Source organism: Bos mutus, chromosome 25 (assembly GCF_027580195.1).
Source record: "Bos mutus isolate GX-2022 chromosome 25, NWIPB_WYAK_1.1, whole genome shotgun sequence".
NCBI lineage: Eukaryota > Metazoa > Chordata > Mammalia > Artiodactyla > Bovidae > Bos > Bos mutus.
The window spans coordinates 25,294,305-25,310,396 of record NC_091641.1 but is presented as its reverse complement, the minus strand read 5'-3'; the positions used below and the strand labels follow the sequence as shown (position 1 = coordinate 25,310,396).

At 46.6% G+C, this 16,092-nt stretch overlaps 1 protein-coding gene across 2 annotated transcripts in view; it reads right to left on the bottom strand.

Moving 5' to 3' along the window:
• Window positions 1-3,084: 3,084 nt before the first annotated feature.
• The window catches only part of SYT17 (synaptotagmin 17), an 88,866-nt gene continuing 75,858 nt past the window's right edge, over window positions 3,085-16,092 (bottom strand). For both annotated transcript variants that reach the window (XM_070362436.1, XM_070362437.1), the window contains exon 8: window positions 3,085-4,542. In XM_070362436.1, coding sequence (XP_070218537.1) covers window positions 4,346-4,542 — 197 coding nt within the window. In that variant the 3' untranslated portion in view covers window positions 3,085-4,345. The remainder of the gene's footprint in view (window positions 4,543-16,092) is intronic.

Below are 16,092 nucleotides of genomic sequence, written 5' to 3'. Positions count from 1 at the left end.
AAAACACTGAATTGGAAGGTATAAAATTGTAGCAAAATGACTTCCCAAAAGATAACCCCTGTGACCTTCAGGGCAATGTCTTCCAGTCTTTTTTCTAGGCATAAGTTTAAAATTTTTGCTTAGTGGTGCTCATTCCTAATTATTTTAAATGGTATTTTTGACCCTGAAAAAAGGACAGCGATCCCATTGGCCATGGAAGACAGGCCACCCAGAAAGGAAAAGAATCAGGAGGCATGGACAGCTGTGACACCTGTGCTTCGCTGTTCTGTCTATAATCAGCAAGCACTGCCCGATGCGTGTCCATTAGGAACAGCCAGCAAGTGCAGTGTGTTAAGACCTTGCCAGCATTATCCTGGCTCGTCCTCATACCACCTGCAGCCTTGCGGGGTAGAAACTGCCATCCTATTTTCAGATGAGTCAGTCCAGCACAGTGGTCAGCCACACTGGCTCTGATTTAAGTGTGTTAGGGCTGCTACAACAAAGTTCCAGAGATGGGGTGCTTCAAATAGCACAGCTTCACTGCCTCACAGTTCTGGAGGCCAGAAGTCCCAAGTCCAGGTGTTGGCAGAAGCCGTTCCCGGAAAGGCACTGTCCTCGGCCTGGGTCTCCAGGCCTCTCTCCTTGACTTGTAGATGCCGCCTTCTCCCCATGTCTCTGCACATCACCTTCCCTCAGTGTGTGCCTGTCTCTGTGTCCTCACCTCCCCTTAATGTAAGGACACCAGTTGTATTGGATCAGGGCCCACCCTGATGACTTCATTTAACCTGGATCACCTTTAAGGAGTCCCATCTCTCAACACAGTCACATGCTGAGGTCGTGGGGGTTAAGGTTTCAGTACACGAGCTTGGGGGAGCTGCAATTTAGCTCATACCAGGCTCTAGAGTCAGCCAGCTAGAATGCCTGGGCTGGCATTCTAGCTCCACTGCTTACTCACCACTTAATCTCATGAAGCCTCAGCTTCCTCATTTATAAGAGGGAACTAACAACATCTCCCATGTGGGTTGCTGCAGGAGGATGAAATGAGACACTTAGCACTTGGCACAGTGCTTGGTCAGCCCTCTGGTTATTGGGAACGAGGGTAGCAGGTGCTGGGGATGCCCCACTTGCAACCCTCATTACCCAAGTGCCCACGAGGCTGCCGTGGGCTGGACCACCCATGGGGACAGCTCATCTGCTCGAGCACACCCTCGTTCTCTGCCCGGGGAGTTCTCTATGCTACCCAAGTTGGCTCAGCCCAACAGGACAGTGCTAAAGTGTCCAACGCTGAATGCCAACGGGGCACCCCTCAGGCCCTGAGCAATAAGATGCAGTAGTTAAAAAGTCCAGTTTCCCTGTAGTGGTCACTCTCAAGTGTATTCTATTAATATGTGGGTCCCCAGCATGACTGAGCCCTAGCTACTCACAATGCCAATTAAAGCAGGCTTTGATGGTGTTCCTCCTTCCCCTGACTTATCCTTCCGTTTATGATTCCTGGGGTCACCTCCCAAATAAGCCATCATACCCAAGTCCTTGCACCCAAGTCAATTCTAAAGGAAATTAGTCCTGAATATTCATTGGAAGGACTGATGCTGAAGCTGAAACTCCAATACTTTGGTCACCTGATGGGAAGAGCTACCTCGTTTGAAAAGACCCTGGTGCTGGGGAAGATTGAAGGCGGGAGGAGGGCATGACAGAGGATGAGATGATTGGATGGCATCACCAGCTTGATGGATATGAGTCTGAGTAAGCTCCAGGAATTGGTGATGGACAGGGAAGCCTGGCGTGCTGCAGTCCATGAGGTCGCAAAGAGTCGGACATGACTGAGTGACTGAACTGCGCTGAACTGAACCCAAGTCCTTGCCTCAACATCAGCTTCAAAAGTGTCCCACCTGAGATAATGAGGAACCTGGGTCCCAGAGCAGCTCTGAGACTTGATGAGGGTGCAGGCAGGGAGTGCTGGGCCTGAGGTCTGAACCGTGGCTTCTCTGGCTCCAAAGCCAATCACCGTGTAACATCTCTAGTCCTGTTTTCCCTCATTCTGTTTATTCTCTCATATTTCTCTCCTCTTCTGTGCAACCATGGGCAGGAAGGCGTTTTATAAAGAAGGAAAAGCTTCTCCTTTTCTCTCCTTAGAAACATAACCTAAGGCAATCTCCCTGTCTTTCCCCCTTGACCTTCATGCCACCTCCACTCCAGAGTGGGAGGCACCAGAGGACCCGCGAGGGGATCCTGGAAAGCCCAATGGGGCCAGGAGTGGACCCATCTCAGCCCACGAGGTTTACCTAGGTCAAGCCCCTTTTACTGGACACAATAGAAAGCTAAGTAGCCATGGCTCTTGTCCTGAACAAATGAACAGTTTTACAGGAAAAAACTCTTCCTTTCCTCACCTGGAAAATGGGGATAATAATAGCTCCCTTGTCAAGAGGTTGTTGTGAGAATTAAATAAGGCTGTGCTGGCATTGGGCTTAGTACGCAGTAAGGCCTTAGTTAGAGGTAGTTGTTGTTAAAAAAGTTAAACAGAAAAGCTTCTTGTGGGCAGGACAGGAAGGAGCTGTCATTTCTGTCTTGGCAATTGAACCTGGGTCTTAACGATGAGTACGAGTTGAAATTATTAAGCTGCTGGTAACCATGATGCTCCCTGAATGGGGAGAGCCTGTCCAGGAGAGCCTCTGGATCCAGCTATGCCTAAAGCCAGGACTTCCTTTGTGGCTTAAACAATTTGGTGTTAAGTTCCCGTTGCTTGGAACAGGAGGGACCTGACATAAATCCTTATCTTCTTTTACACAAGTTCTCCTGTCAGTTGTCAGGTAAATATACCTTAATGTTTTAACTGTCCTTTCTGCCTAGACCACACACAAGTCTAACCAACAATGTCCAGCATGACTGGCTGTCTGGTTACACCCACTGTGGCCCTCGAGTGTCCCAACTGAGATCCTAGGTATCATGGGGCAGGGACAAGCCATCCCTGTGCCTGGTCTGAATTCTGGACCCATGAGATCTGTGAGCACGATAAACACCAGTGCTTTGAGTTTTTACACAGAGCCAGTAACTGAAATACCCTCCTACCCTCCATGCCCGTGTTCATGAAGAAAAAGATAACTCAAATGCATGGCACAAATAAACAATCTTTAATTTCAATAAACAGCTCCCCATTATACCAGACAACACGCTGTGGGAAGAGATACAGAAGCATCCAACAGAGAGAGAGAGAGATCTATTCTAACTACACTAATTTCTTAGCACAAGAGAAGTGACTTTGGTTCACACACAAAACACAGCGAGACCCTCAGAGTGTGACAAGAGGGAGACTCTTGGGTGGGGGCGTGGTGGGCGTGGTGGCCTTTTTATTCCATGTAACTGTCCTCTGCAGGTCTTCTGGGAGTCACAATCACCATGGTTCGGTCAAAAAATGTTACTTCTGCTCTATCATATTCTACTAACTTGCTATTCACACACGCTACTGTTACTGAGGTGGGGTCTTGACACACAGGAGGGTGGTGAGTGAAACTTCACTGACAGGCAAGGCAGACAGGAGGAGTGCTCAGGCCTGAGGTCCCGGCCAGTGCCTCGCGCACCAAGGGGACACACAGGCACACACACACATACACACGCTCACCTGAGGGCACACACGCCAGAACATCCACACACATACCCACGGGGAGTCCCCAGGGAGAAGCTAACACAAGGACGGCTTCAGGGAAGCCAGGAGAGGCTTCTGACACTGGACTATGTTTTGTTGCTGTTTGGTTTCTTCAGATAGTCTAATCTATGTGTCACACCCACTAAAGAGAAGACAAAGTACTTACACGTTGGGGCAAAGGTAGCAGGTTTGAGGAACCTCTGGGAACAGCAGGCTGTTCGGGAGTCACCCAGTGGGTGCGCATTTTGGGTTTGGGCAGGGGGGCGGTTAGGCCTCCCAACACTGGCCAAAGTGAAAGTGAAGTGAAAGTGTCAGTCACTCAGTCATGTCCAACTCTGAGACACTGGCCAGACTCTTGGAAAACTTCATCTCAGTGGAGGTTGGCACCCTCGGGGAGGTCTTTTCTCTGGCTTGAGGGTTGAAAGAGCATTTTAGGGCAGAAGGATCCAGGAGATTAAGCACTGCCCATAAGTCTCATGGCAGAGCCCGCTCAGCTTGCGGCTAATGGATGGATGGGGCTTCTGGAAAGTTCTCAGGCCCCACTCCTGAAGGGCGGCCAGTGTGTGATCAATAGTCAGTGTCCTCTTGGTTCTGAGAGGAGTTGGGTGTGTATGGGTGTGTGTGTGGTGTGTGTGTGCGGATGGAACAGTATACACATATGGCATTTTTTTTGTCCTAAGTTTTCTTCCTTGTTTCCACAGACGACAGCTGCCGTCCCCGTGGCCCTCAGGTCACCTCCAGCGAGGCAGGGGACACGCGGTCGCACTCGGCCCGGGACCGCAGGCTGTGCCACTGCTCCACGGCCGTGCGGTGGGCGCTGAGCATCCGCCGCCAGTGGTTCGATTCCGAGGGGCCGGAGGAGTACTGGCCGATGACGATCCTCCCGATGAAGTCGTTGCTGCTCTTCATGTTGTGGCCGAACACTAACCAGAGGGGCAGGGGAGGCAGGACAGAGGCGTTAGTCTCCATACGCCTCGACGGCAGGCGCGAGTCCTTGTTTTCAGATCACTGTTTCTTTTAACCCCGGAAAATTCCCCGATTCCCTCCTCATCCTCCCATAAGTCCCTTAGCTGCAGCTTTTGACCTCTGACCCTGCAGCCTCACCACGCTGCCCTCAGGGCATGACAGCCGGGTAGTCCCGGTGGACCCGCCCAGCCACCACTGGAGTCCCGCTGAGTGCTCGAACCAGGTTCTGAAGGCCGCACTGCTGACGCAGGGGCTGGAAATTCTCTGTGGGGGCAGCCTGTGCGCTGTAGGCTGTCCAGCAGCACTTCAGGCCTCTACCACCAGCTGCCATTTTCACCCACAATCCCCAAATCTCCACACAGGGCCCAGTATCTCCAGGGCGTCAATTCACCCCAGATAAGAACCACCTGGTTAAGCTGTAGGTCATGAGAACAGACATCCTAGATGAATCCTAGGGCTTCCTTCATAGCTCAGTTGGTAAAGAGTCTGCCTGCAATGCAGGAGACCCTGGTTCGATTCCTGGGTCGGGAAGAGCCTTTGGAGAAGGGATAGGCTACCTACTCCAGTATTCTCGGGCTTCCCTTGTGGCTCAGCTGGTAAAGAATCCGCTGCAATGTGGGAGGCCTGGGTTCAATCCCTGGATTGGGAAGATCCCCTGGAGAAGTTTGGAAAGGCTACCCACTCCAGTATTCTGGCCTGGAGAAATTCCATGGACTATACAGCCCATGGGGTCACAAAGAGTGAATCCTGGCTCTGTCATTGGACAGCTCTGGGACCCCTGAGATAAGCAAAGGAGCCCTTCTGACACTCAGTTTCCTCCTCGGTTACACGGGAATCTTAACTACCTTAGGAGCCTGCACTGAGATTCTGGCACTTAATGTTGTTTGGTTGCTAAGTTGTGTCTGACTCTTTGCAACCCCATGGACTTTAGCACACCCGACTTCCCTGTCCTTCACTGTCTCCCAGAGTTTGCTCAAATTCATGTTCATTGAGTAGGTGATGCTTTCTAACCATCTCATCCTCTGCCACCCTCTTCTTAGTGCAGCCTTGGCACTTAATAAGTACTCAACAAACACTACACTGCTCTTTCAATCCTCAATTTCTACCTGTTGACCTTTATGAAAGAGACAGGCTGCAGAGGCAAGGTTCCTGAGAGAAAGGGCTCTGGCAATTTCTTCTCCCTTTGTTGCACGGTATGTCCCTTCAGAAGGCTGTTAATTCCCATGCAAGCTTAATTCGTGTCTTTCAAGCCTAATGAGATAGCTTGATTTATCTTTCCAGCCGAGTTCTGCCTAATTCCTTATCTGCATGTGGGGAGTCAGGGCATGCCATCTCGCTGACGGGAAAGCAGGCTGTGTTTGTCTGTGTTATAAATGAAGGACTACAGAATGGGGACTATCAAAGATTCACCCAGCGTGAGCAGAGCACAGGCGAGCAGATCCCAGAAGGGGTGCCCATTATCAAACAAACCAGCTAAAATATGCAACCCAAAACAGAGACTGAATGCTAACAAATCTCTGTTCTCCTCTGTGGGATTCACATCAAGAATTCCAAATGATAAAAATAAGGGGAAAAGAAGAAAAGTGGAAAAACAAAAACCCTATCCATTGTTTTAAGCCCCAAAAGACCAGAGTGAACTGGGCTAAGTTCACTCCATCAACAGTGTCCCATACCTATCAGCTCCACGAACAAAAACTGGACCGCGTTCATTTTTCATACATCTGGTAAAGTGGCCACTATGCGTAGGTAGACCTGATTTATAGGGAAACCCCTTACAGAAGAGAAAAATTAGGACTAGTCTTTGCTTAATAAAGGAAACTGCTGAGAAGCTCTCTGATGCATCTGAAAAAACAAACAAGCACAACTTCTTTGAATAGGCAACATGCAGGACTCTTGAACCATACCTCATAGGGAATGGAAGGTTAAACTTTCACCAAATGAAAACAAGTTACCAGAGTCCCTTTTCCTGTAGGCCTCACATCTAAAGCAAGATATCAGGAGACCATTTCAGGCCCCATTTGGGCTTTTTCCCTGGGGATAAAATGTTCTATCTTCCTCTGCCTCTCCAAAACTCAAGAATGAAAATGGAGAAGCAGCCTAGTGGTTTTGCTTCTTTGGGAAGTGGTTTTAAGAGAAGAAATCTCAAATATTCTCAGGTACTGTTGGTGAAAGAGGAAGCAGTTTCATCTTTTGGGCAGAGTATCTGCTCAAAATAAGAATGTCATTGCTTAAGACCCACCAATTCTACCTCCAGAGATCTGTCCCATAGAATTACCTGCACGAAGGGACAAAGATACACATAAAAGAATTATCCACCGTAGCAGGGGCTGACAAACTGGAGCCCTCAAGCCAAACCTGGTCTGTACCTGTTTTTTGTAAATAAAGTTTTACTGGAACCCAGTCAAATCTGTTTGTTCACACAATGCCTGCAGCTGCTTTTGTGCTACAGCAGCAGAGTTGAGTAGCTGCAAGAGGGACCGTGTGGCCTTCAAAGCTGAAAATATTTACTATCTGTCCTTTACAAAGATGTTTGCCAACCCCTCCTCTAGAACATCATTTGTGAGCATGAAAAATGGAAACAACAAAAACACTTCACGAGCAAGTGTGAGTGAGGCTGTTGATATCCTGCCCACCGTGGAGGCTACCCCTAGCCTTTGTTGCTGACATCCCACGGTGAGCACCTGCTGCGCTCTGCCTGGGACATGCCAGTGTATGCTGACCACGTGACTTTCGCAGGGGCCTTGGGCCACACAAGAGCAACTTGACCTCAGAAAAGGCTGGGGACTAGGGTCAGCCACCCAGACTGTCAGCCATGCTTGCATGACTGACCCCTAAACCAAATTCTAGACACGAAGCCTTCAGTGAGCTTCCCTGGTTGGTGATCCTCCGAGCACGTTGCCACACGTCATTATTGGGAGAATGAAATGCTGTCCACGTGACATCTGTAACTCATGCCTGGTCTCTCCTGGACTCTGCCTTTTGCTCGTTTGAGTCTGTATCTTTTCACTGCAGTGAACTATAACCATGAGTATAACAGCTTTTCCAAGTTCTGTGAGTCCTGGAGGATCAATGAACCTGCCAGTGGTCCCGCCTCCCAAGCTCCAGTTACCCACTCATGGATCATCCTTCACTCGCCTGCCTCCCTTTCTGGTCTCACTTGCCCAATCTCTTATCAGTATTTCCTGGGATCACCTTCCTAGTAGCCTGCTTGCACCCAAGTCTTGTCTTAGGATCAGCTTTGGGAGCACCCAGACAAACACTGGAGAGGACTAATAATTTCTGATGTGACAATACCATGGAAACCAGCACCATGGTTAAAAATGAGACAGACCTATATATACAAGATGGAAACGTCTCCAAGACATATTGCTAGGAGACAAAATCTAGTTGCAAAAACAGTATATGTAAACACAATCTCTTTTTGCTTAAAAAAAAAGAAAAAAAATGATATTGGGTTGGCCAAAACATTTGTTCAGATTTTTCCATAAGATCGTATGGAAAAACCCAAATGAATGTTTTGGTCAACCCAATATATAGACTAGAAAACAATATCTGGAAGACTATTCACAAAATTGTTCAGAGCAGCTCTCTCTAGGGAAGGGAAACAGAACTTTCTACTTTCTGTACTTATTATATAAGTATGTACAGTTTGAGCTTCTAACAAGAATATATAATTTTGGGGGAAAAAAAACAAAGGAAAAAATAAGCCTCTATTAGAGAATCTACATCGAAATCAGCAGAAGGGGCAGAAGTATGAGCGGAAATCTGATAGCCTACGCTTCTTATCCCAATGTGCAAAGTAACTTGGCTTGGTGAATCATTCAGCTCTTGAAGGGTGGTCGCTCTTCAGTGATTCAGCCTTTCTGACGGGAAGCAGTCGTTGCTACGGCCATCTGAGCTAATTGGCAGGCTTCGGGACTTGCAAATCACTTGGAAAAGTTACGGCAATCTTAGCAGTCTTTTAAAAGCCAAACATTTAAAATGCAAATTGTAATACCCTGAATAAAACTAATGACTTCTATCATAAATGTTGCCTGGGAGAACATCAAGTTGGCCATCTCGGTCAATTCCAGGGATTGTGTTGGTGGAGAGCATAGGGAATTACACTGGATATTGACTGAATCCAGAGAGCGGCTCAGAGACAGGAGGCTAGATATCCCTGGCTCACTCCACCCTGTACACAAGGAAGCCAAGTCACTGAGCGAGCTGGTGGCAACATGCAGTATTTGCAGCAAAAAAAAAAAAAAAAAAACCCTGTATATGAAGTAAATTCCTCATAACTAGATCCCTATATTTCTCCTTTTCAAAAACAATAATATCTAGAAATTTTATTGTGAGGCACCCCAAATATCCCCACTGACTGTCATGGGGACTCATTTTACTACCATCATTAGTATATATCTTCACAATGTATATGCTCTAATTTATCCTCATCGTCTGGAGGGATTTTCTGAACAACCTGAATAATCCAGAGAGTGACAGAAAGGCACAGATGTCAACAAGGACCTATTGTATAGCACAGGGAACTATACTCAATATCTTGAGTAACCTATAATGGAAAATAATCGAAAAGAATGTGTGTGTACGTGTATAACTGAATCATTTTGCTGTACACTTGACTTAACACAACATTGCAAATTAACCATATTCAATTTTTAAAAATGCATAGATGTCACAAAGTCCAAGCACAAAACCTATGCAGAGGGGGCCTCACATTTTCTCTTAGATCTTATTTATTCTTCATGAGTTTAGACATAATTCAAATATACTTGGTCATCTGCTTTCCCCATCTGGAGTAATTTTAATCAATTTAGTGGACCGTGACTACCAGACAGATACCAGAACTTAGAGTAGTACAGGGCCATTTGGTGAAGGGGCAAACAATCCTTTCCTCCTTCACAGAGCTCGGGGATGGTCACTGTGTGATCATTTATTTATTTATTTGAACTTTTTATTTTGTATTCGGGTATAGCCGATTAACAATGCTGTAAGTGTCAGGTGAATAGCAAATAGACTCTGTCATATATATACGTGTATCCATTCTCCCCCAAACCCGCCTCCCATCCAGGCTGTCACATAACACTGAGCAGAGTTCCATGTGCTATATTAATATAATATGTCCTTTTTGGTTATCCATTTTAAATACAGCTGTGTGTGCCTGTCACCATCCCTTCCAAAGATCCCGTCCACCTAGAAACTGTAAGTTCATTTTCTAAGTTTGTGAGTCTATTTCGGTTTTGTAAGTAAGTTCATTTGTATCACTTTTTAGATTCCACAGACAAGAGATGTCCTATGGTATTTCTCCTTCTCTGTTTGACTTAATTCACTCGGTATGACTCTGATGGTTCACTGTTATGGGGGCTGCTCTGAGCCCCTTGGTCCATCCATGGTGCTGCAAATGGCATTATTTCATTCCTTTCAATGGCTAAGTAATATTCCATTGAAAGCCTTCCTAAGAGAACAATGGAAAGAAGTAGAGGAAAACAACAGAATGGGAAAGACTAGAGATCTCTTCAAGAAAATTAGAGATACCAAGGGAACACTTCACACAAAGATGCATACAACAAAGGACAAAAATGGTATGGACCTAACAGAAACAGAAGATATTAAGAAGAGGTGGCAAGAATACCCGGAAGAACTATATAAAAAGGATCTTAATGACCCAGATAACCACGATGGTGTGATCACTCACCTAGAGCCAGACATCCTGGAGTGTGAAGTCCCATTAGGCCTTAGGAAGCATCACTATGAACAAAGCTAATGGAGGTGATAGAATTCCAGCTGAGCTATTCCAGAATCCTAAAAGATGATTCTGTTAAAGTGCTGTAGTTAATATATCAGCAAATTTGGAAAACTCAGCAGTAGCCACAGGACTGGAAAAGGTCAGTTTTCAATCCAATCCCAGAGAAAGGCAATGCCAAAGAATGTTCAAACTACTGCACAACTGCACTAATTTCACAGGCTAGCCAGGTCATGCTCAAAATCCTCCAAGCCAGGCTTCAACGTACATGAAAGGAGAAATTCCAGATGTACAAGCTGGATTTAGAAAAGGCAGAGGACCAGAGATCAAACTGCCAACATCTGTTGGATCACAGAAAAAGCAACAGATTCCAGAAAAACATCTGCTTCATTGACTGTGCTAAAGCCCTTAATGGTGTGAATCACAACAAACCGTGGAAAATTCTCCAAGAGATGGGAGTACTAGACCACTTTATCTGTCTCCTGAGACACCTGTATGCAGGTTAAGAAGCAACAGTTAGAACTGAACATGGAACACCAGACTAGTTCAAAACTGGGAAAGAAGTACGTCAAGGCTGTATATTGTCACCCTGTTTATTTAACTTATATGCATAGCACATCTTGCAATATGCTGGGTTGGATGAAGCACACGCTGGAATCAAGATTGCCAGGAGAAATATCAATAACCTCAGATATGCAGATGACACCACCCTATGGCAGAAAGCAAGAGGAACTAAAGAGCCTCATGATGAAGGTGAAAGAGGAGAGTGAAAAAACTGGCTTAAAACTCAGCATTCAGAAAACTAAAATCATGGCATCCGGTCCCATCACTTCATGGCAAATAGATGGGGAAACAATGGAAACAGTGACAGACTTTATTTTTGGGAGCTCCAAAATCACTGCAGATGGTGACTGCAGCCATGAAATTAAAAGACACTTGTTCCTTGGAAGAAAAGTATGACAATCCTAGATAGCACATTAAAAGGCAGAGATATTACTTTGCTGATAAAGGTGCATATAGTCCAAGCTATGGTTTTTCCAGTAGTCGTGTATGGACCATAAAGAAGGCTGAGCGCCGAAGAATTGATGCTTTTGAACTGTGGTGTTGGAGAAGAGTCTTGAGAGTCCCTTGGACTGCAAGGAGATCAAACAAGTCAATCCTAAAGAAAATCAATCCCAAATGTTCATTGGAAGGACTGATGCTGAATCTGAAGCTCCAACACGTTGGCCACCTGATGTGAAGAGCTGACTCGTTAGAAAAGACCATGATGCTGGGAAAGATGGAAGGCAAGAGGAGAAGGGGACGACAGAGGACGAGATGGTTGGATGGCATCACCGACTCAATGGACATGAGTTTGAGCAAGCTTCGGGAGCTGGTGATGGACAGGGAGGCCTGGCATGCTGCAGTCCATGGTGTCGCAAAGAGTTGGACACGACTGAGAGACTGAACAACAACAAATATTCCACTGTATATATTTGCTACATCTTCTTTACCCACTCCTCTGTTGATGGACATTTAGGCTGCTTCCATGTCTTGGCTATTGTAAACAGAGCTGCAGTGAACACTGGGATGCATGTATCCTTTCAGATTATGTTTTTCTCCGACATATGCCCAGGAGTATGGTAGCTCTGTCTTTAGTTTTTTAAGAAACCTTCATACTGTTCTCCATAGTGGCTGTACCAATTTACACCCCCACCAACAGTGTAGGAGGGTTCCCTTGTCTCCACACACTCTCCAGCATTTATAATTTGTGGCTTTTTTTCTGTTAGCTACTCTCGCTTGTGTGGGGTGATATGTCATTGTAGTTCTGATTTGCATTTCTCTAATGAATTAGTGATGTTAACATTTTTTTCATGTGCCTGTTGGTCATCTGTATGTCTTCTTTGGAGAAATATCTGTTCAGGTCTTCTGCCCACTTTCTGAGTGGGTTATTTGTTTTAATGATGTTAAGCATCATGTGATCATTTGTTTTTATAATTTAAGATTCTGAATCTGTAGGAAGGCTCAGTGTCCAGGTTAATGGGTCAAATGAAGTACAAACAGTTTTCTTTCAAACAGTTAAAACTTTAAAGCCTTTTTAAAAGTATAAGTGGAAAGCATTTGGGAAGTAGAAAATTTACTCAAACCCCTTTACTTCTCCTCCCTGCCTGATTACGGGAGAGCGCCAGCTATGCCAGGAACATGCTCTGAGCTGTCACACTGCTCTCCCTCCAACCTCGACAGACCTCAAACACCCTGACAGCCACAGTTTCCGAGCATCGCCCTCTGTGTGGACCAGTGAGTCACCGAAGTCCATCTCTCTCCATTCTCAGATGCAGAGCGGACACAACCGGCACATTACACTTTCTGGAATTTCTCTCTACAGAATCATCAACATATGTGCCTCTGTGGTGCCAGTCACCACGGCCATGCAGCTGAGGAAGTCCCAACTGGCAAAACCAAAGTAGGATGAGAGGCTCAAGGCTTTGAAGGAGTGTGGAGAGTACCACTTCTCTACTAAGCACCTACTCTGTATATGGCCCAGGACTAAGCACATCACATGGATTAACTCACTTAATCTTCACACCAACCCTCCAGAGTGGCATTGCCCACCCTTTGCACTGCTGACATTTGGGGCCAGATCACTCTCTGTAATGGGGGGGCTCTTCTGAGCACTGCAGGATGCCCTGTAGCGCCCCAGCCTCTGCCCACTGGATGCCACTAGCAGTCCTCTCCCAGCTGTGACAACCCAAAGCAACTCCAGACCCGGCCAAACATAATCCACCCCCTCCCCCTCCACTGAGAACCACTGCTCTAAGGCAGCTGCTGCCATCGGTCCATTTTACAGTTGGGGAGACCGAGGCCCAGAGGTGCAGAGAGCTTCCTGCTCCAGTCAACATCTAGGTGCCCCGAGTGAGTCAGGGGCAAGATGAGGCTTGCACATGTTGATATTTGCTGTAAAAACGATTTTGTTCTTTCCTGAAAGAGCTAAACTCTTGGCTGCTAATTTAGTTTGCCAAGGCAGACGGTTCTGGAAGGGAAGCTAGATGACTTAAGAGTGTGGGTGTGATAAACACTGCAAATGGGAAAAAAAAAATCTTGATCTTTTACCAGCAGGAGCAGACTTGGCTGCTCCCCACTTTGCATGCTTGGTTCACAAGGTGATGCCCCCATAAGCAGGGAGGGTCCCACTCATGGAACCCCACCTTGTCACTGTTACCTGAAAGCTACCTCTTGGGTGCTGAGTGGAGCTGCTCCCCTGTTTTCAAAAAAACTGCACTAAGTGACCAAAACCCATCCTCGCTGTTCCACAGTCCTCCCAAACTCTTCACTGGGGAGGGATCCTCACGCTTCATCAGGCTGATATGACTTAGCTCTTGGGGGAACCCAAAGCAGTCTACATGTCCCTGCTTCCTCTCCTTCCCCCTCCCCACGGGTCAGCACTGACACCCCACAAATGTGGTACGCATTCAACTTCTGCAAAACCTCCTCAAACTTTAGTTGGTCTCCTGCGTTTGTGGACGTGGAGGCTGAGCGTACCCACCATTTGGTATAAGGGGCCTGAGCAACCACAGAGTTTGGGATTGGAAGTGAGCCTGGAACCAACAGCCTGCAAATACCTCTTTTTTCTTCTCCCTGAGACCTAGAAGCTGTTTCAGGTTTTTCTTTAAAACCAGGTAGATCATTCTTTTCTGGAGCCTTGGTTTCTCCATTTACACAATAAGTGGGGATTTAAGGTCCCTTTCAGCTTTGAGATGTCTTTGGTTCGAAGACATTTCATCCATGACTTAAGGATGACGTTTTTTACCCTTTCCTGGCTCATTCTGTGATTCACAGCAGCTGCTCGGACAGAACTTTTTCTCCATGTTTTCCCTTCTAACAGTCATCGTGACAATTTAGATAACAGTATTACATAATTTAAAATCAGCAATGCTGAATCCTGACTTCTTTTTACTAGGCACTGAATAAATATCAATACCTTATCGACATTTCTGACTTAACACCACCATCCTGTTAGGGAAGATGCTATTTATACCCCCGTCTTACAGATGGGGAATTAGAGGCTCACAGGGCTTAGGAGGTTGAATGTCCAAGGTCACACAGGCAGCATGGGCACAGAGGGAAGTGAAACTCAAAGCTCATTTCGTCTCCTCCCATCTCAGAAAGAAGAGACGTCTCACCCATTCCTCCCTTCCACGGACCCTGACACAAGACAAACACAAGATGAGGAGTGAAAACATTCACGACAGGCCCTCCAGCCAGCATGTCAAGGCCAGAGGAGCTGAGAGTCAGAATGGCCCTAAATCTCCTCATGATGGTGCCTGGTTGGAGACCTTCACACCACCTCTCTGAGGCCCAGCAGGGCCAGGTTCATCTCCAACATCTGAATGGATGGCTGCTTCTTCAGCAGCACAGCAGCCAAGGAAGTTGTCTCATGTTTAGGGACTACTGAAAAGTATAATAATAGCAGTTAACGCTTATATAGAGCTTATCATGGGCTAACCCTGTTCTACAGACTATCGATACACTAAATTACTTTGTCCACACAACTCTAGTTATAAGGAGAGGACTATTATTATCTGCTCGGGCCTAGAGGTCACACACTGGCATCATGGCCTGCCTCCCAGAAGATGGACCTGGAGAAAGCCTTAAGCAGGCTTGGGTCATGTGGGTGGAAAATTCTGGGATACCAGTCCTCTGAAGTGATCTAGAAAGGAAGATGTGGACAGCAGGTGGGGACACCTCCTGGACTCCCTAGACTCCTTGCCTTCAGACCTGTCACCCCATTTAAAGTACAAGGCCTAGGAGAGAGGCTCCTCTTGCCCAGGTGTGCAGGCGACGCTGGCTTAAAGTGTTGGATTCCTTTAATGCAGCGGTTCTCAGCTGAGGCCAATTCTGTCCCCCAAATTTGGCACTGTCAAGAGACAACTGGTTGTCACAAGTAGGGGTGAGGGGTAGCCACTGGCATCTAGAGGGCAGAAGGCAGGGGTGCTCCTAACCATCATACAATGCAAAGGACAACCCCCTAGCAAAGAACTGTGGCCAGAAGCTGGCCCAAAACATCAAGTGCAGGGGTTAAGAAACTCTGCCTTAAGGGAAAAGCATGTGTTTGGGGTTTCCTTTCTTTAAGACTGAATCCATCGACATCAAAGGAAAGTCACTGAGACCCAAGAAGCTACAAAGATCTGCAGGGAAAGAGAGGTGGGAGGGGAGATGGAGGGAGAGAAGCCACCTCATTGAGCTCAGGAGGGTTTGGGAGCTAAGCAGAGAAGAAATTTCAGAGTAAATTCAGGGAAAGAGGAAATTGGGGTGAAGGGGGAAGGTGCTGCTGAGAATGTCGCCGTGGCCTATGAATCAGATCGTCCTCCTTTCCCAAGAGAAAGAAGTCAAGGTTGAGATTTGTTTGACAATTCCTTCAGACCACGGCCGGACCACTTCTTCATGCCTATGTGGAAACTGAGCCACGTGGAGCCTGCATTTACAGGGACAACATATGGGTTGGAGAATCACATTCCGATCTGTGTGTGAATCACACCGTCTAGGAGGAAGCATTTAAAAGTGTGACTATAATGTAATGTGCTTGTTTTTACATGAAGAACCAAAACTTACACATCTGAATGAGGATCATCTTTGTACATCTGTCTCAGAGATGCTGGCCCTGCTTTGGGAGAAAATGTTCACAGCAAACTGTCTTCTGAGCTAGTTACGAGACACCTGTTAAAGCTTTAGAAGATGCCCCTTGTCTTCTAAAATAATTGAGGAAATAAAGGAGAAATACCATGAACAT